Here is a 20405-nt window from a genome sequence, read left to right on the forward strand (position 1 = left end):
CATAGTGCTATTTCACTGCATACCCACTTCTTGTCTTACTATAAATTTTCCACTGAGTTTGAAGGAAATCTGTCACACAAATTCAGAATCATCAGAATTCAGAATTTCACTTTAAAGAAAAGGCTTTTCTGTTTTTCATTTTCAGAAGAATCTTTGCTAAATATGTTTTGTTTTTGATTAAACTTCAACTTTTGAAGCACTAACACATGCAAGCTACTGTATGTGCTTTTTTTTTTAAGACTGTACTGACTCAAAGATAGTGTAAATTAGCACAGCTGTAAAACTGGGGAGGAGCAATGTCCTCTTCACTCATTCATTCTTACTGAATAGAATTGATATGATGTAGGACTGTCAACTGAATTATAATAGACTTATGAAATCCTGCCAGTATCCATGCATAACAAGGCAAGTGAACAATTAATTCTGAAATAGACAAGAAATAAACTACTGAAATCAGAAGAGATAAGACACCAGAACAAAGAGCTACTTATTCAGTGCGTAAATTCATGCATGGGGGAGCCAGTCCAATAGTAGCAGAGTTGTCCAGAAATGCCTAGCTGTAGATTATTGATCCTTCATTAAAGAGTGAAATAGCAAAAGTTGAAAGATAAAATTGAGATAAATTAGGGTGACCAAAAGACAAAATTACCAAGACTGAGGGGGCTAACAGCCCAAATGTAGGTTTTTCTTTCATTGGCACACAGCCTTGCTGTGTTTCCTTCTGGTGAAAGGACTTCTGCTTTATAGTTGCTTGACTCTGCCAGTGTGGCACTGACCTGAGATGCAGAGAGAAAGAGAGAAATTACAAAGTAGGCTTCCCCTGAAGTTAGGCTCCAGGGCACAGGAAAAAGTCACTTGCTGGAAGAACTGTTAACTGATTCTGTAAGAAGGTACCTGGAAATAAGAAAGGTAAATTTATTTGAGGAAATAGCAAACCTATCTGATTTGTGCCTGCTGTTACTGGCTGCATTTGACAGAATTATGCCAAGATGTCTGTGCTCATTTTATCAGTCACATCTTCTTATGATTTTCTGCTGTATGCTACATACTGAGTACATATTTTTTGGGAAAGCATAGTACCCAGATACTCTGTTCAAATTTCTCTTTCAGGAGGAAAGATAACTGAAATACGTAGGGATAAGGAGAATTTTTTGTACCAGTCATAGCGATTACTAGCCACGCTTTCCTAATGACACAGGAATTGATCCTATCAGAGAGGGTGAGAGAGTACTGTGTCAAGCTACAGCATAATACTTGCTTCTGCATTTTTTATGCAATATGCTGGGCAGAAAAACAATGCTGGCAACTCTGGGGAACAGGCAAATCATATAGAATTTGAAAGGGAACTTGATTTACCTGGATGCACTTGTCAAGGTAGTTGAAGATGTTGGCTATTAAATTGAGTTTTTCCCCTCGAATAACAGAGTATGGCAAGGAAAGATCCACGAAGAATGGTAGGAATCCTATCACTGAAACAGGTGAGGAGATGCCAAACCCAACATCATCCTGCAAACAGAAAGCACTGGCTTTCCATTCTGTGATGGTATCAGGGATGGTGTAATCGTTACTAGCCTCTCCAGTGGAACTGAGAAAAACAAGAAAATCTGAATGAGAAACGATCTTTGGAATTTTCAGAGCAGATTAAAGAATAGGCCCATGGCAGAGTTTTTACCTCAGTTTCTTCAAGATACTCCTCCATATTTAAAAAGATATTATGAAACTGGCATTAAAGATGAAGGTGTTGGTGAACTACATGTTAAAAAACATTTGGAAGAATACTTGGCTTATTACATTTAGAAATAACATTTGTTTAAATACCACAATGTCCAAACATACAGATTTGAACCAATATTATGTGGATTATTGTTCTATCCTCCAGCAGTCATCTCAGCAGCAACTCAAAAATCCACGTGAGAGGTGAGAAGTGATGATGAAAATACTCACTCAGTGTGAACCAGATCCCAAATCCAAGTCTCAGGGAAGTATTTCCGAACAGTGTTAACAACACTAGCAGCAGCAATCTTTGAAAATCCTAGGAGAGATTATGAGAATAAAGAAAAAAAGTCTTATCTATTCTCTCTTCAGATGGGAACATACTTGAGAATTTGGCATTTCACAATACCATCTACCTTTCCTTTTTTCCCCACAGTGAAATTCCTCATCTACGAATTAGTAAGTTATTTTATGTTTCTCTTCTATCACTACACCTGTTCAATTTGCAAATGGGCAACTAGGCCAGAATTGTTACCGGAGTATATACTGCTTTAAAAACTCCCCCCTAGAACTCAATAATTTTACCCTATCCAGACAAAAATCTGTAGCTGAAGTTTTGTTTCATTGCAAAGCCAAATAACAGGATCAAGACTAGGAACCTAGGGCTTAGTTCCATGACTTCATGGCCTCCGTTGTGATGTCAACCAATCAGTTTAGCACAGAGGTGCCGCAGATATCCTCAGGCTTGCTTGCTATATCATGGAAATGACCATACAAATGTATGCTAATTTTAGTTATTTTGTTAATAAAATCTGACTAGGAGGAGTCTTGCTGACTTATAAAGTGCATTCAAAACTATGTGCTAAGTATGTTAGTTGATGTGCAAGTTCCTAACATCATTAATTTGCATAATTTTTCCACATTCGTATTTCACTTTAAATATATAATTGAACTGTGATTTGCTCAGAGTTTTTTTGTAGAAAACCTTGAAAAACTGTTATCAGTTTATGAAAGTAGCATCCCCATATTCTCCCTCTTTTTCTACCCTGTACCTGAGAGGGAGAGAACCGATTCCAGTTCTGTCAGGACTGTCAGGAAAACATTACTAGAGGCAAAATGTGAGACAGAGATCTGTTCCCTAAAACCTTAACATGCTGTCTGTTATTTTCTATGTGCACAGCATGAACCTTCTGTCTTGGGACTGGTGTTCTTCAGCATCTTCATCAATGACATTGATGATGGGCTTGAGTGTACCTTCAGCAAGTTTGCTGGTGGTACGGTTGGTACCACCAAGCTGAGTGGTGTGGTTGACACATTAGAGAGAAGGGATGACATTTGGATGGACCTCAACAAACTCGAAAATTGGGCCTAAGTGAACCTAATTAGGTTAAACATAGAAAAGTGCAAAGTTTTGCACTTCAGTCAAAGTAATCCGAGATATATATATACAGCCTGGGAGAACAACTTCTTGAGAGTCGCCTTGTGGAGAAGGACCTCGGGGTCCTGGTGGATGAAAAACTTAACATCAGCAGCATGCTCTTGCAGCTTGAAGGGCCAATGTTATCCTGGACTCCATCAGAAGGGGAGTGTCCAGTGGGACCGGGAGGTGATTGTCCCTCTCTACTCTGCCCTCATGAGACCCCATCTGGAGAACTGCATCCAGGTCTGTGATCCACAGTGCAGGAAAGATGTGGAGTTATTGAAGAAGATCCAGGGGAGGGCCATGAAGATGATCGGAGGGCTGGAAGACCACCTATACAAAGACAGGTTGAGCAAGCCAGACTTGTTCAGCCTAGAGAAGGGAACACTGCAAGGAGACCTCTTTGCAGCCTTCCAGTATTTAAAAGGGGATTATAAGAAGGAGAGGAATCAAGTTTTTATAAGAGTAGACAAGGACAGGATGATAGGAAACAGTTTCAAGCTCAAGAAAGGAAGGTTTAGTTTGGATGTCAGGAGGAAGTTCTTTACAGAGAGACTGGTGAGGTGCTGGAACAGGCTTCTCAGAGAAGCTGTGGATGCCCTGTCTCTGGAGGAGTTCAAGACCAAGATGGATAAGGCCCTGGGCAACCTGGTCTACTACCAGATCTGAAGGTTGGTGTCTCTGCCTGTCTGTGGGGAGCATGATGACCCTTGGGGTCCCTTCTAATCCAAGGCATTCTATGATGCCATGATTCTTTGATTCTGATTATTTTACCTTTGCCAAAGGCACTACCACCACTGGCACTATGGTCAAAATAGATACGGTTTTCATCCTCATCCAACTTATCTTCATTGCACAGAACTGGCTTCCGTAGCGTAGAGTTGGTAAAAACCTTCAGGCCCATCTCCTGCACATAAAAGAATCAATCATGTCATTTGGAGCATGCAGTAGCAACTAGCACATGCCACATCTCCCATCTGGGTTAACATCACTCGTCTCTCTCCTCACATTCCAGCCTTTCGACTCTGAATGTCACAAGTTATTCTTCTGCTACATGCAGGTTTTTCCAGGTAGTGACAACTGTTGTTCTGTCACAAGCAGTACTGGTAGTGCTCCTGTTAGGTCTTTTGCAACTGGGCAAGGAGAGTCGCAGAGACACGGGATGAGTGAGAGTGGAGGAAAATGTATCAGGAAAGCAGTGGTCTGCGTAATATTCTCAGATCTTTACTAGGAGTGCTTGAGGTCATGAACAAATTTCATCGTCCTGCTTAAGAATCATCTCCTGAAGCACAGACTGATTCCAATGAACATATCAAGTAGTGATTCTCAGTTTTCCAGAGCAAGAGATGGATATGGGAATGTAGATATGGATGACTGGACGGTGAAGGCAGTTTGAGGGATCAAAACCATCACCTTAGAAAATTTAATGCTGATGTGCATGAATTCTTCTGAATACTTGAAAAAATAAACAGAACACATACCCTGAAAATCCTGTAGACATCACCATCGTGGCTGACATTGACAGGTTCATAGTACAAGCCATCAAAAAAAGTAGTTTTGACTGGGGTACACTCCACTGGCTGGTCATCTTGCAGGTTGAGTCCATTGTAATAATAGCCATACAAATCATTCAAACGAAGCTGGTAGTACACCTGGGAAATGAGAACAATTGATGTAAAAACAAGGAGAGCTCCCAGGAAGGTCCAAAATTATGCCACGCCATTAAGAACTTTCATGGCTGTAGACTGAAAAAGGAGAAAGTTCAGTGAAAACTGTGTGACTGGGTTTGCAGTGCAGCTCCTTCTGTCATCCTCATTGTGCAGCACATACCCACTCTCCTGCTTCAAGACAAAACTGCCACTCTTAAAGCATGAAATGAGCAGGATATATGTTTATTGTTTGTTGCCATTTTTTGGTTGGGTTTTTTTTTTTCAGAAGCACTACTTATATATCATATATGTATATATAGTTTTAATCACAAAGATTTGTTTCTTCCCATACTTTTTTCTCTTTTGTGTTCACTATTTATGGTGGCATGTGGACAGTTCCATATACCATGATGTGTTTACCTACCAATGCCTACACAGATGAATAAGCAATTCAGCTGATGTTATGCAAGAAGGTCTAGATTCTACCCCTTTTTCTGAGTTGCAATGGCTTTGTAGGGTGAACTTGAACAAAGAGCATGAAGAGATACTGTTAAGTTATGCAGAGAAGATTTGCATCTGACAAGTTACTAGCTGATATTTGCAGCTTTTTTTCTGGGTCTAAGGCCTATCTGAGACACTCCTCAGATACTTTCAAAGTTTTACATTAGTCATACTCTGTTTAATACTGCTACTCTTTCTAAAAGTAAATATTTCACCTTCAGCTTCAAAGTAAACAGTTGCTAAAGACCTTATTAAAATCACTAAGATGTCTGTTTACATGGTGAAAAGAAAAACATAGCCAGAAGAAGAAGTGTTAGGTGGGCATGGGAATTGTCATTCTGGATATCCCTAGATTGGAAGAACACAGCACTGGGCATGTGGCTTACGCTCTCAGCAGATAACTGTCGCTCAGGCTGAAGAAGGAAGACACTCTGATCTACAGCTCGCAAGGCACAATAGGAGTTGGCAGCAGCTTCAAGGTGGATGTTGATTTTAGAGCCTGGAAGAGCCTGTTTCTCAGAGAATTCAAGCTGGACCTGGAAATGAGGAAATTGAAAACCATAAAATAGGAATTAGGAGAATTAGCTTGGCAGATATATCTGAATCTCATCTTTCACTGGTATTAATGCCATTCCCTATTGGGCAAAGCTCCTGTTTCTTAACAGTCCTTCTGAATCCCTGTTCTGCAAAAAATTCGTAGTCACCTGATAATTTCCTCCCCACTCCACTGACAGCTTAATCTGAGTTTAAGTTTTAGTGTGCATGAATTCCAGAGATAGATTCTTGTGTTATCAGGCATTCCTGTATCTTTTCCATTCCTAAACACCAACATGAGTACAGTGTTTGCAATTAAGTCATTCCTTATCTTTTCACACAGCATAAAAACAACAACAACGACAAAAACAAAACAAAAAACAAATAAAACAGAACAAAAACTAGAAGATATAACCCTTGATAAGAAAACAAAGGTTTTCACCTTGTTCTTGAAGCATACATCACTTTGTATCCAAGAGCTGTCAGCCACTATTTCCCCATTAGGATGGACTGTGTAGAGCAACAACCTAGTGCTGGGGGTGAGCTTCTCAGTGACATCCAGTGTAATGGCAAAAGTACCCCAGGGAGCTGTGGATGCTATGTGGAACAGGGAAGGAAAAGCCAACAAAAGAGATTAGATAAGCCTCAGCTTTGGTGGAAGGACTACATATTTGTTCATAATCTATCTGTACTGTTAAAAAGGGGATGCTGGCTACTGGGAGATACATTTCTCAGTGGCTGAGGAAAAACTCCCATCAGCAAGGTACCATATGCAAACTGGACAATGAAGACCTGGTTCTGCAAGCAAATACGTTTTTGAAGTGAAAAAATGGAATTCAGTTTGCTGAATCACTGGTGATATTTGGAATCTTCAGAAGCTCCTGTGAATTCCAAGCATATAATTGCTCTGTCAAATGAGGCATCCATTATTTTAAAATTTTTGGTCTTCTGATTGGTGAAGACCTGAATGTCACACAGTATCTGAAACCTTAAATACTCTTTGAAATAAATAAATAAATAAGAAATAACACAGAAGATGGTTACTTTCCTCCTATCCAGTCACAAAAAGGTTTTCAGCTCTCAGAAGATCAATTTGATTATTTTATGTTTAGGAGCTGCATCAAAAGCAAATAATAACGTTAGTAGTGAAAGAATTAATACCCTATTTAGCCATAGTTCTCTGCTTTCATCCCATTTTATATAAGCTACTAATGTTCTGGTGCTAGGAATGATGTTCTGAAGTAACGGTATTAACACAGTCGAGAACTTACCAGGAGTTATTCTTACTTGCTTTTGGCCACTGAGAACAATTTTTCCTTTAGCCATCACCTAAGAATAGAAGAAGAAAAAAAAATCACAAGAAGGAATCAAAAGCACCTCCTCCCTTCTCCCACAAAATCACTGATATTTTGTGGTATTCTGAGCAGCTTGAATCAAGCTGTGATTTGTAGCCACTGGCTAATCTGAGAATTTCTGCCTCATTTAGTGTTCGAGAAATGGGGGAAGAAAATATGTGTTTTCGGGACTGAGGTAATACTTACCACATAGTAGAAGTTTGTGTAGGTGGCATTTTTATATCCCTTTTTACTCAGGACATAGTGAATATTGATTGTTCTCTGCTGGCCACAGCTTAGTTTCTCCTCCACTGGCTCAATTCTCACAAAGCTGTTGGTCCGTGAGTAGAAACGATGGACATAGAACAAGGCTTGGGACTCATGATCATTTCTCCACATAAAGGAATCTGCACAGCCATCTGGTGCTTGTGTGGCCTATGATAAAGGAGAGGCATATATGAGAAATCAACAAAGCAGAAATTAAAAGGTTGGCAGGTAAGTGAGAGGCATAAGCATCTTGAGTACTGTTGAGTACTGAACTTGAGTTCAGTTTTGGGCCCCTCACTACAAGAAAGACATCAAGCCTCTGTAGCATGCCCAGGAAAGGGCAGTGAAGCTGGCGTGGGGTCTGAAGCACAAGTCTTTTGGAGAGTGGCTAAGGGAACTGAGATTGTTTAATCTGGAGAAGAGGAGGCTCAGGGGAGACCTCATTGGTCTCTACAACTATCTGAAGTGAGGCTGTGGTGGGATGGGGGTCAGCCTCTTGCTTCATGTAACTAAAAGTAGGACTAGAGGGAATGGCCTCAAGTTGCACCAGAGTAGATTCAGGTTAGACACCAGGAAAAACTTCTCCAAAAGAGTGACCAGTCACTGGAATGGACTGTGCAATGTAGTCACCACCTCTGGAGGTGTTCAAGAAATGCTTAGTACAAGATCTAAGAGACATGGCTAGTGAGGAAATAGTGGTGGTAGCGGATGGTTGAACTGGATGATCTTGGATGTCTTTTCCCACTTTGGTGATTCTGTGGTTTGAAACAGGTTGTTAAGACTTAATGTGATTTGGAACTGCTTTGTTCTCAAGTAACCTGCTTTTTCTCATCTCTTCCCATAGCACCAGAGAAAAAACATGATAACTTGGGAAGAGCATGTCATGGTAATGGGCATGAGTGTCAGCTGAAATGTTCTCTAGTTCATGGAATGACAAGAAGGGAGATGACTGCAGAAAGGGCTTCAGAGCTGAGGAAAAAAATAAAATAAGAGTGGTGCTGAAGATCACTTTTGAGGTACAGTCTTCCACTTCTCAGCATTAGTGTTTTCATACCAGTTTTGCAGAGGTTGCATGTGTTTCTGGGCTAATTGCCTGTTTTTCTCCCAAAATAAACCTGCCAGCATCCACTGCTTGCTTCTGATTCTTCTTAATGTTGAAGAATTTTTTAAGAATTAGACTAGAGCTTGAACTTACTCTCAGCTTAACACTGGGATCAAAGAAGTTGGATGTGTCAAGGGAAAAGGCTGCTGTGCCATTCTCATCAGTGGTATAGTTGGCCTGGTATTCTCCATTGACCTCCAGTACAACAACCCTATTGGCAACAGGCTTTCCATCTGCATTTGTCACAGTGATCTAAACACAAAGAAAACATAGGAATTTCATGTTTAAAAAATAAATAAATATATAAAATAAAAAATAAAAATAGTAAAGGATGATAAAAGCTCTGCTCACCAGAGAACAATATCTTAATCACTAAGGACATCTGCAGAAAGTAGAACTCAGGAGTGAAGTTTATGTGTATTTAAGAGGCAAATGTGTAACATGGGACTTGGTAACACCTCCCATCTTTTGAGAACTTCCTTCTGCTCTCTGAATCAGGAGAGTGCTGTACATTTAATCCTTCTTTCTGTGCCAGGGTTTACTCTGGGCGTACAGGTTGGGAAGAATTTGGATGTATTCCAGCAGTTATACTGTTTTAAGTAAACATCCATAGGACAGTGTGATATGATGTAGGATACATTCTACCTTAAGCTTAGGCACTGCTGTTGCTAACTTAGCTTCGTGCATATCTGTCTTCACCACCTGTGGCCTTTCACATGCTCATTTCTCAGGTATTCTCTAATCACAGCTGAATGTTCTACTCTAATGTATCTTCTCAGCTACTCACCTCACCAAAGTAAGGAATTCCCCTCTTGTAGTACTGATCCATTTTCCTGAACATCACTCTGTCATTTTCTTGGCTGACTGCAAGATAGTCATAGTTTTTCATCTGGATACCTGTGAGACACACCCAGAAGAAAAGGAAGGAAACAAATCAGAAATGTGCAGAAAACAGTTTCTTTTGAAAAGGTGTATGGAGTTGTAATTTTCTGGACAGAGAACTACGCAGATAAAATAGTAGTTGTTTGTTATTTGATGAAGAGATCAGAATCCAGGAGATTCCTCCCAAGAAGCATCACCTGTGAGATTTAGGGTACTTCCCAGCTTAGCTACTGCCCACTTTTCACTTGGTATTACCTGTCCCATTTTCAGTGATGATGGTTTCTATGTTGAAGCTGGTATACATCCTGGCATAGCTGCGGTACAGCTGAAAAGTTTTGGTGGAGACAACAGTGCTGAAACAACCATTGTTTTCCAGCTGAGAAAGGAGCAAAAAGAAAAATAGTTATTTTTCCTCAAGACTTGGAAAAATGCTCCTAAACTCTGAAGAACTTCATGCCTCTGCTTACATTTCCTTTAGCTTTTATCTCCTACTTGCTCTCCTCTGATCTTAAACTTCTTATTCTCTGGAACCCCTCCCAGTTCACTGTTGCAATCTCATACACCCACACACCTGAAATCCTTTATCCTCCCTTTCCCTAGTACTCACATCCCTTCTTAAGCGCGTTTTGCATGATGTCTGAGATCTCTGATAGGAGCTTAGTTCTTTAAAGTATTTTGAATCTGACCTAGATGAAAAATCAAATATCAATTTAACATTGCCCTCAGAGACTCCTGGTAGAGCTCTGCTGATTATCCTTGGTAAGTATACACATCCAGTGTTTTAGGAATGATCAAGTATTCATTGTTTTATAAGTTCCCCTCTCTCCTACTGACTCTTCTGAGACAGAACTCAAATTTCTAATGAAATATAATTTCTCTTCTCCTGCTTTCTTGAGGAGAAGGGGCAAAAACCAGTCTCCTAATAAGGTCACTGGTAAAAACTACATTCATGGTTTTCAGAATTATCTGTAGAACAGTGAGAAAAATATGCCTCTGGGATTATCTATCTGATGTTCTCCAGGAAACAAATGAGGTCTCCAAACCCTGAACTATGTGTTGAATAGTAAAGTTCACTGTGAATTAAGACTTAGCCCGGTATCATACCAATCCAGTGACAGCTTCACAGGTTGGTTTCTGGCTTTGCTGACATCGTGGATTATAAAACTGTTGCTGGCACACATTGATTCGGGCATTCCCCTGCACTGGTTGGCCATATGTATACCTAGGAGAGGGTGAAATATGAGAATCCAGAAATGACCAACTGCAAAGGTGGACTTAGCATGAAACCAGAAAAGACTGCAAAGCGGTGAAGACTCTAAACCCCTAAGGAATGTCGAGAGTACAGACAGAAAAGTAGCTGCAAATTAGAAACTCTTAGTCCTACCTGAATTCTCTTCAATTATTCTTAGGCAGACTTTAAAAAGCCTATTTTACCATTGTCTCGGTTGAGTCATTCTTTATGGTCAGAAGCTGGAAAGGGATGGTGGGCTTTTGTTTGGGATATCATTTCCTTCTGCTTGTTTTTTTTTTTTTTGTTTTTCTTATTATTGCCTTACATGAAGCAAGATGTGTGGCAGTCCTTGTTGCTCAGGCTTACACTACCCTGCCCTTTGGCAGTGTCACATATGGAAATATTAATGATAGTCTTCTACTATTCCTCTCCTTCTCAGTAACAATAAAATCAACAGCTAGTATGTTTGTACCACTTAATGCCTTCAGACTGTTAAGACACAAACTCACAAAATTCTAATTCTTCTATGTAGCAGTTATCATTTTTCATGTCACAGAAGTCATAGCTAAAGAAATTGCTGCATTCTATGCATGGATCAGCACTGGGCTCCATAGTTCCCAACATTTCACACATCTTTCCTGTGTTTCTTGTTATCTGTTATTCTCAGTTCTTATACTTACAAGGCACAAACATTCACCCTGATTTCTTCATCAAAGAAAGAGATCCTCCTGGGCATGTTGGTTGTCACTTCAAACTTTGGCAGAACTGGGAATACAAGGTGAATATGACTGATCAGCAGTAGCATACCATAAACAGATGCATAAGAGGAAGACAGTAAAAAAAAAACAAAAACAACACCAGCTGGCAGAAGCATTTTGAAATGTTTGAGAGAGAAAAGTCTAAGAGTTAGCTGTAGGAAGTTATCAGACAATACCTCTATGGGTAAAATGAAAACCTTCTTTAAAGTGTAAGGATAATCATACTAATAATAACAGCCACAGTAAGAACATTTTCTTCCAGGGAAATGTGGGAGTGATGTTGATGTCTGAAAGTAGTTAATCGCTGTAGAATAAAAGCTGTTACGTAATCCAGACCCACTCAAGTAGAAAAACACGTATTCTACATACAGGGTATGTAAAATAGTGGAACCAAACAAGTCCCAGCGCATTGTCACACCCTCTTTTTCTTTTGTCATGAGTCACCAGCAATAACGACAACACAGCCAGAATAGAATTTTTCTCTTGCACCTGTACACAGAGGACTGGGAGGTATGAAGAAACTCCGTAGTCCAAGCAGTAATGGTGCTTTACAACAAACAAACAATCAAACAAACAAATAATCCAGGATCCTAAGGAAAATCTGCCATCACAAGTTTTAAAACGTAATATTGAAAGGAATAATCTGACTCCCTTGATGTGGTCTATACAGACAGTAAGCAGATTATTATGAGCTACCTCTACTGCCTGTTGTTTTCCTTTTTGTTCTACCATTGGTTATCTAGCCTCTTCAGTAACATGCTGATAACCATCATCTAATCTCTGACAGAGAACATTTAAAGATTTCTGCTGCATATATTATTCTCGCACTCTTCCTATGTTGATGATCCTCATGAAGCAGGACAGGATGATTCATGACTCTTTTTACCTCTGAACAGGTAAAGAACATAATGCATGCGTGGTATGGATCCCAAACTCACACAGTGATTTTGAACCAAGCCCAAAAAAGAACTTAATTCCTACTTAAACTCCTGAAAAATGTTGTCTTTCTCACCATTTGTTTTTTGTTTTTTTTTTTCCCTCTTTGCTTTCACTTGCTCATTCAGCTCTTACTACATCTTTCTTTTTTGAACATAAATAAGAGATTTCAAAGCACTTAAACTCTGCACTCACCGTTCCTATCAGACTTAGACAGAGTCAGCCTCATTGCTGGTGCTGGGGTAGTTCACAGTGCTTACTTACCATATTCCTCCACTGTGAAGTATTCATACTCCTTATCCCCTGAATTCTGCTCCACAATGATGTGATAGGACCCCAGAATTGGCTCCTCAATTAATGGGAATGAGAGCTGGATAATGCCATTAATAGATGATACATCCAACCACTGGAAGATCTGATTTTGCTCTGGGTCCTGTGGAGTAGGAGAAAGAGAAACGTCAAAACTTTTCTCACCCTCTTCCTTGACTAATTTTAAATTTTCTGTCCTGGTATACTGGCTTAATGCTTTACTATATGAATGTGAGTTTGAGCTGATGGTATTTGTAATGACTTACCATTAGTTTTCCAGATCTCTGTGCCTTAAACAGGCCCAAGTCTATGTTTACCTGAAAATTACCTACACTGCCAGATGATCATAGGTCATGATTATGACTCAGGTTGCTTATCTGTAGCTCTCCTAGTGTATTTTTTATTCAGTTCTTCCTTACATCAAATGGGAATGTTATGCTGACCTCCCTTGAAATGAAATGCAGTAGAACACTGATTTAATGTTTGCCTTGCTTCTAGCAGAAGATGACATTTCAGAGACACCATTTTTTGTCTGTATGCAGGTGAGTCTATTTAATCAGTTTGCTGCAGTCCTACCAACATAGAACCGTACTAAACACCCATGTTTGAATCCTAACAAAAAGAACAACAACCTTTTGCCACCTCTAACATCTCTTTTTCTGCTGACTCCTTTTCCTGTTCCTTGACTTTAGATTACATGTTCTGGATGAGTCTCTGTCAGATACAGACACCCAGATGAGCTATGCCTAAACATGCCAGCACCTGCATGCACACTTTGCTGTAGCACAGTGGGGAAAGCAGCGTTGTGAAAGCAAATGGAAGAGATTACATAAAGACAGAATATATATTGTAAAGAGAGAAGGGTCTGGATTTGAAGATGTAAATTAAGTATGTAAGCAAATAATACATAATTGATAAACTAAAATTCTGTAGTTTATCTAACTGTTAAAATTATATGGGAAGTAACCACTCTTAACCTGTGTAGCAGGGCATATTTATTTTCTATCCAGGTTAACACAGTGAATGGGAAAATGTATTTACTACTACTGTGCTTTACAAATACATTTTTCATCATCTGAAGATATTAAGTCATGCTGGAATACATGAATGTTAAGCTCCAAAAACTCTGGAATAAAACATTCAGTGTCAAAATTGTAACAAATCGGTTGTAACAGAGGTAGAAAAACCCCACATCTTCTCACTCAGACATTAGACTGAGCTGTGATTCTTGAAACTAATACACTACTATTAAGAATGAGTAATTCATATTTCCTTTACAGTTCTGGTAAATATCCTTGCAAAGGATTAGACATGAATGAATTTCACACAGTGACAGGCATCTGGAAGGACAGTTCTTGCACTAAGAACATTTTTCTGTGAGCCTTCTGCTATATTCAGTGCCTGATATGTTTCCAAAGTGAAGATGGGAATCACAGAGTCACAGAATCATAAAAATTGGAAGGGACCTCTGGAGATCATCTTGTCCAACCCCCGTGCTAAGGCAGGTTCCCTACAGTAGGTTACAGAGGAAAGCATCCAAGTGAGTTTTGAATATCTGTAGAGAAGGAGAATCCACAGCTTCCCTGGCATCTTGTTCCAGTGCTCTGTCATTCTCAAAGTAAAAAACTTCTTTCTCACATTCATATGGAACTTCCTATGTTTCAGATGGTGGCTGATGCCCTCTTTCCTTTCACTAGGTATCAGCAAAAAAGAGGCCAGACCCATCCTTTCAACACTTGCCCTCTAGATATGAGTGTTGATAACATCCCCTCTCGATCTCCTTTTCTCCAGGCTGAACAATCCCAGGCCTCCTGACCTTTCCTCGTAAGAGAGAGGCTCCAGGCCCTTAATCTCTGTAGTCTTTCTGGACTCTCTCCAGTTTTCTGTCTTTCTTGAAGAGCCCAGAACTGGACACATCAATTTCACTTGTTCTGGATGCCCAGTATTGATTGAAGAGTTAGTGAGGAACACGCATTTCAAAATGCAAATGGGAAAGTAATGTTTTGGAAATGACTACATTGGCATTTCCAAAGAAACAGTCATTTTGATGACAGAGCATCTCTTACCTTAATGATGATTCGGGGATACTGGAGGGGAAAAAAAAAGGAGAGAGAAAGAATAATGTTATCAAAGCATAAATAAACCAGACTTGGAGCTTGAAAAATACCAGTTGAACCCCTCTGAATACTGGAGGCTGGATTAAGGAAACAATCTGAAATTCATGTCTGTAATTTAAGAGCCAATTTTAGGGTACAACCTGTTTATGGCTCTATCTTTTATATAAGCACATCCAGTCTCTTTATATATATTGGGGCAGTTGAAGTGATTACAAAATCTGAGCACTGTGAGAGATTTCCAGTAACACTTTCAGAAACTTTGCCTTCTAGAAAGGCGGGAAAGGGATAGAGTATGAACCTATAGCACTTCTCTAGGAACACTGGAAGATAGATGCTAGCTCCCTTTTACTCAGTATATGAGTGACAGGATCTCTATGAACAGTATTCCAAGGTCATGCTTAAAAAATCTTGACTAACAGTCTTACTTACTGTCTCCTGAACAGGTCTGAACTGGCTATCCAAAGTGACCACACGAAACATCACTGAAAAAGATGTAGGACAAAAGAGAATCATTTACTTTTGTAGCAGTAAGTTTGTTTCAACATATAATTGAAACAAAATTAGTGCAGGCTTTTAGGAAGAACCAACAAGTCCTCAGAGAACTGATGTGTTAGAAAGGACTTGATTATTTTACCTAGCGAAAAGGAAAAAACAAACAAACAAACAACAACCACCATCTTATTATCTGAAGTTTCTTTAATACTGACCAAAGTCTTCAAGGACTCAGTACTTTGGAGCATTTCCTAAGAAATTATCTTTACAAACCAATTCAATGAAAAAAAATGAAAGACCTTGTGAAGCACTGGAACATGATTATACTAAAGACATAACTAACTATACCACAGACCGTAGTTATTTAAGCATAGTAATGTAATCAGCTCTATGAATTAGATTAATGAAGAGCTGTTGACATGAAATTACATGCTTTATTCATTTTTATTAATTCTGAGATTAACCTGTTCCTTTCTGTATTTTTAAGGATATTCTTTACAAGGCTGGTCTCAGTAAACCCAACAGAACTCAAGATTCTGTAATGAAATTAACTGAGAAAAGACAAATGAGCTCTACTAATTTCTTGCAGTTTGATTAATTGATTCTATTTTCTTTTGACTTTTGATAAGGTCACTGTCAGATGACAATATATACTATCCAATGACAATTATGCACTGTATGCTACACACTGCCACTGCAGTTTGCAGACTTCTCCACAGGAGAAGTCCTTGTTATTCTTGACCCACACTTGCATTCAGTTTCCTAGTTTGCTAGCTGACTCCAGCTCCCCAGTAACCTTTTTGCCCTGGTTTGTAGATGGGCTTGTCTGTCTGGATGAAGAGAGTGTTATGCACATTCTCAATCGCCACCGATCTTCTCTCAGTTATATTGACTGTGTTGCCTTTGGCAGAGAAAGATATGAATGCCAGAGGATCAGAAGTAGCAGGAGGAACCTGGAGAGAAAAAAAAACCCAGAAGAAAAGTGGTAAGTGAGGCATGCTGAGGTGCCACGATGCTCCAGGTTCTTTAGCTGACTGTCCAATGAATCATTAATAGCTTCTACAAAGTCATGGGAAAACTCGCATTTGCCAGTGACAGAGCATTTGGATCTATGCTCTGGAAATCCCTTGATCTGTCATCAGGCAACAAGATTTTAAACCAAATTCTATCATAAGCATTTCATCATCTCTTGTAGCTACCTGCCTAGAGGGAATTTTCCCAGCCGTATAATCCTGTTCTAGAAGGCCTAACCTTGGCTATTTTTTGTCATACCTGTTCTGATTTTGCAGAGTCACAGAAAGGGCATGCACCTGGGAGAGTAAAAGCATTTTTTCTATTTGTGAATGAGGATGGAAAGCCATTTTCCAGTGCCCCCATACAGACCACATGGCTTTCTTTTTCCTCTCTTTATAGGCAGCTTTTTCATTTAGTTATCTTCATTATGTTATATTTCATGACAGCACTCTTCACATTATTGCAATCACTGACAAACACTGCGTCACTCAGAAATATTTCCAGCTTCTACATTCTCTGCAGTGTTCTCAAAAAAGAAAATACCTCGAATTCGCAGCACGTGAAGTAATCACTTTTTGTCACAAAATCCTCGAAGAGAGTTGTCTGTATACTGCTATATTCCAGAACAATGCTCAAAGACAGAGGCTCATTGAGACTCTGAAATTGCACACAAGCAGTCTGTGGAGAGTTGCTCCGCACCACAGTTGGCACCAGCAGCACATACTGACTGCAAGAAGATGAGAACAAAGTAGTCATGGAGGAAGGTGAGGGCAAACAAGAGAGAAAAATACCATAGAAATATTATACATGTAAAAGAAGAGGTGGGACCTGTGCCAAGACTTGCCCAAACCACTGGGAGGATTTCCTGCTATTTCAATCAATTTTGGATAATATGCCAAGTACAAATGACAACTTTCTGTTCCTCATTGTTCTTAGTGAGCTGAAGGACTGGTATCATTTTATGCAGTCTATTATCCAGTATGAAACTGCATCTTTACATTCCAAGTATTTAGACATTTTCAGCAGGTGCAACAAAAACATTAAGAATAATAGTAACAGATTTATGGTTCAGCATAGCTCCCTGCTACCAGACATTATTTGCCTTGAGGACCTCCTCATATGCCATGCTCTCTGTGTAGTTCCAGTGCATTCCAAACCTGATAATCACTTGCTAACCTAGCCTTGAATCTCCTCCCAGTCCTACCCATGCATTTCAGATTTTAATCTACTCCAGCTCTAGGTTTCTGTCACTCAGATTTTGCAGAAGCTTCGTAATGGGGATCATCATTCCAAGCCACGCTTCAATATTAGATATTTTCATTTTAAACACATTTCAGAATCTAGCTCTTAAAAGCGCAGTGTATTACATAGCAATGTCCCAGAATAAATTAACTGAAGAGAAACAAACTGAACTATTATGTCATAAAAGCAGAAGACAGGTACTCTTACAGTTCAGAAGACACTGTGACAATCCAGCTCAAGGTGACAACACTCAAAAGAATCCTTGACCACATCTCTGTCCTTGAAGAGGAGAGCCCGATATCAAATGGACAGACTGCCTTCTGGCTTTTAAACTGTACTGAAGTGACACTCCTCCTCCACAGCTTCAGTCACATTCTAACAAAAGATATTTACATAAAATTTGCATAGGTTCACCCTCTCTCCTTCCTGCTCTCACGCTCTCAAACAGCTTAGGTGAACTCTCATTTTTCAGATAGATTTCTGAACTAGCCAAACCAGTTCCTGTCCATTTATTTTCTGATGCTTGCCTCTCTGACTATTGTGTCATTGTCTGAAGTTTGCTTAATGTTTCAACCTGTTAATTTTTTATGTTGCCAAGATATTTCCTTGTATTATGAAGATCTTCAAAAATCTCACCAAACAGAAGTAACCATAACACAGTGATACTGTAGGCCCGCAGTGCAATCTGAGAAGTAATAATATAGCATTAGACTGTACCTGCATTCAATATAGTCCGAAAGAAAACTCCTAAACCTAATCTGGTTTTGTTACTGAACACAGTAACATTCAGCAAGGAATGGTATTTGCTATTTGTCTACCATTTTTGTGGTAGGATAAGTATACTTGAAGGAAAAGGAATGTTATAACCTTATCTTATTTGTTCACTCATATGTTTGTCAGTCATCATTTCCCTTCAAATTTGCAGTTCCTATTAAATAAATTTTAAGTCTTTGGCAAAGTTTAAGTAAATATGATCAAGGAAGAATAATTAAGCTATGAAATTATGAATTAATTTAGATTGAAAAGGACCTGTTGACATTGTCTGGTTCAATATTTCTTTTTAAGCATGGCTGTCTTCAAAGGACATCCAGTCAGGTTTTGAATATCTCAAGAAGAAACCACATAAGCTCAGGACATCTGCTTCTGTGCTTCACCATCTATTGTGAAAAAATTTTTTTCTTGCCTTAAATTGGGATTTATTTTGTTATATCTTGTGTCCATTGCTTCTTGTCCTTTCAGTGTGCACCCTGGAAAAGAATCAGTCTTTTCTATAAACCCACTTTACATGGTGCAAGACTGCAACTATATTCCCTCAGCCTTTTTTAATCCAGGCTGAGTTAAACCAGACTGTCTCAGATATTCTGTGTTCTAGCCATTAGCTATTCTGTTGACCTTCCACTGCCAATCTGCCATTGCATTTCTTGTACCAGGGAGTGAAACCTGGATGTAGGACTCCACCTGTGATCTCACAACTGCTGAGTACATGAGAAGTGTCAGTTTCCATCCTGCGATAACTACATTCTTGCTCATATAGCCTGAACATAGAAAACTAAATTACCTGTAGTAGTAGTAAACTGCACTTACACTTTTCTTTAAAAAAAGAAAGAAAACAAAACAAAAAAGAAAGGTGATCAACATGCAAGTAACTGCAGCCTATAGGGAGCAAGAGTTTCCCTTCCTCTCCCTCAACCAAACAGATGATGAAAAGGAAGGGAGAGCTGAGTATACTGTTTTAGTAATTAGGGTCAAAGAAAAGATATAGGGGTGCTGAAACAAAGACATAGTCAATGTAGAGTGGGCCTGCAATTACCTCAGCAGTAAGTGATATAAAGAAGGAAATGAAAATTGTTGTAGCGATGTTGTAAAAATGACTGTAGGACTATTAAAAACTGACTATCATGTTTACTTCTCACTGTATAATATTTTTATGCTAACAATTATGCTAACGATTTGATCATACGTGTTATTATTTCTGTCACCATAAGTAATACTTTGAACTACTCCTGTCTAACCACTTACCTACTCAACTTTCCCGGAAGACTTACGATTACCAAGCTAGGACAGAAGCAAAAGTGCTGCAGGAGCTACTGTTTATTCCCACTGTGATGCTAGTAAAAAAAAATATTACACAGGTCTTCCCAGAATGGCTTGTCATTAATGTGATACAGCTGCTTGGCAGATTTGCACACAAGGCAGACATGCTGATAGGAAAGTAGATGCACTGGCTAAAATCAGGACTGCTAGGAACAGATTGCCTAAGTTGGTGTTTACTGCTTTTGAAATACCTCACACACCCTGCATTATTTAAAATAGTTCCTAAGCAATAGGAACAAAGGACTTAAGGAATGAGAAACAAGAGGAAATCAGTTCTGGGAATTTGTTGCAAGTTGTTCTAGAAGCTCACCTTTTATTTAAGTTCAGCGAGCCTTTAGCATGACTGTAAGAAACAGGGACACTAAAAAGGAAAAGATAAAACTTTTGGAAAAAAAGCTATTTTATAAGACACTACATTCTGGTCAGTTAAAGAGCACATGGTTCACTGGAAACTTGCCATTGAATTAATTACTTTAGAGAAATTATTTATCTCAGGGCATCTTTATTTTACCAATGTTGTGGTAAAAAAAAAACAAAAACAACAACATAAGATCATATCTTCAAGCACATCACTATGATGTAGGGGATAATTCTTAAGAAGACTACAGTGCATTGGAAAAAGTGTTCCAGTTGTCTTTGGTAGGAGAGACAAAAGAAGCTTTGGGTTGTATGACAGAGAATCTAGGAGCAGGAGAGGAATGATCATTTGGAAGTACGAAGATCAGAATTTAACATGAGGGAGATAAAGGAGCTAAGCAGTTGTTACAAGATAGAAGAAGATACATCAATACTGATACCCCTTTAGATATT

At 39.1% G+C, this 20405-nt stretch overlaps 1 protein-coding gene across 1 annotated transcript in view; it reads right to left on the reverse strand.

Moving 5' to 3' along the window:
• LOC107318442 (ovostatin-like) overlaps positions 1-17842 on the reverse strand; it is a 30866-nt gene extending 13024 nt beyond the window's left edge. The window contains exons 1-20 of the mRNA XM_015872255.3: positions 17709-17842; positions 16803-16986; positions 16042-16198; positions 15183-15235; positions 14703-14723; positions 12592-12760; positions 11314-11398; positions 10507-10624; positions 9658-9778; positions 9308-9417; positions 8614-8772; positions 7359-7586; positions 7089-7146; positions 6260-6414; positions 5670-5819; positions 4615-4785; positions 3908-4040; positions 1945-2032; positions 1357-1585; positions 650-776 (exon numbers count right to left, since the gene is read on the reverse strand). Coding sequence (XP_015727741.3) covers positions 650-776; positions 1357-1585; positions 1945-2032; positions 3908-4040; positions 4615-4785; positions 5670-5819; positions 6260-6414; positions 7089-7146; positions 7359-7586; positions 8614-8772; positions 9308-9417; positions 9658-9778; positions 10507-10624; positions 11314-11398; positions 12592-12760; positions 14703-14723; positions 15183-15235; positions 16042-16198; positions 16803-16986; positions 17709-17773 — 2581 coding nt within the window. The 5' untranslated portion in view covers positions 17774-17842. The remainder of the gene's footprint in view (positions 1-649; positions 777-1356; positions 1586-1944; positions 2033-3907; positions 4041-4614; positions 4786-5669; positions 5820-6259; positions 6415-7088; positions 7147-7358; positions 7587-8613; positions 8773-9307; positions 9418-9657; positions 9779-10506; positions 10625-11313; positions 11399-12591; positions 12761-14702; positions 14724-15182; positions 15236-16041; positions 16199-16802; positions 16987-17708) is intronic.
• Between the last annotated feature and the right edge of the window lie 2563 nt (positions 17843-20405).

The sequence above is a fragment of the Coturnix japonica genome, chromosome 1 (genome assembly GCF_054131305.1).
Source record: "Coturnix japonica strain WE chromosome 1, WE-NBRP24, whole genome shotgun sequence".
Taxonomy (NCBI): domain Eukaryota; kingdom Metazoa; phylum Chordata; class Aves; order Galliformes; family Phasianidae; genus Coturnix; species Coturnix japonica.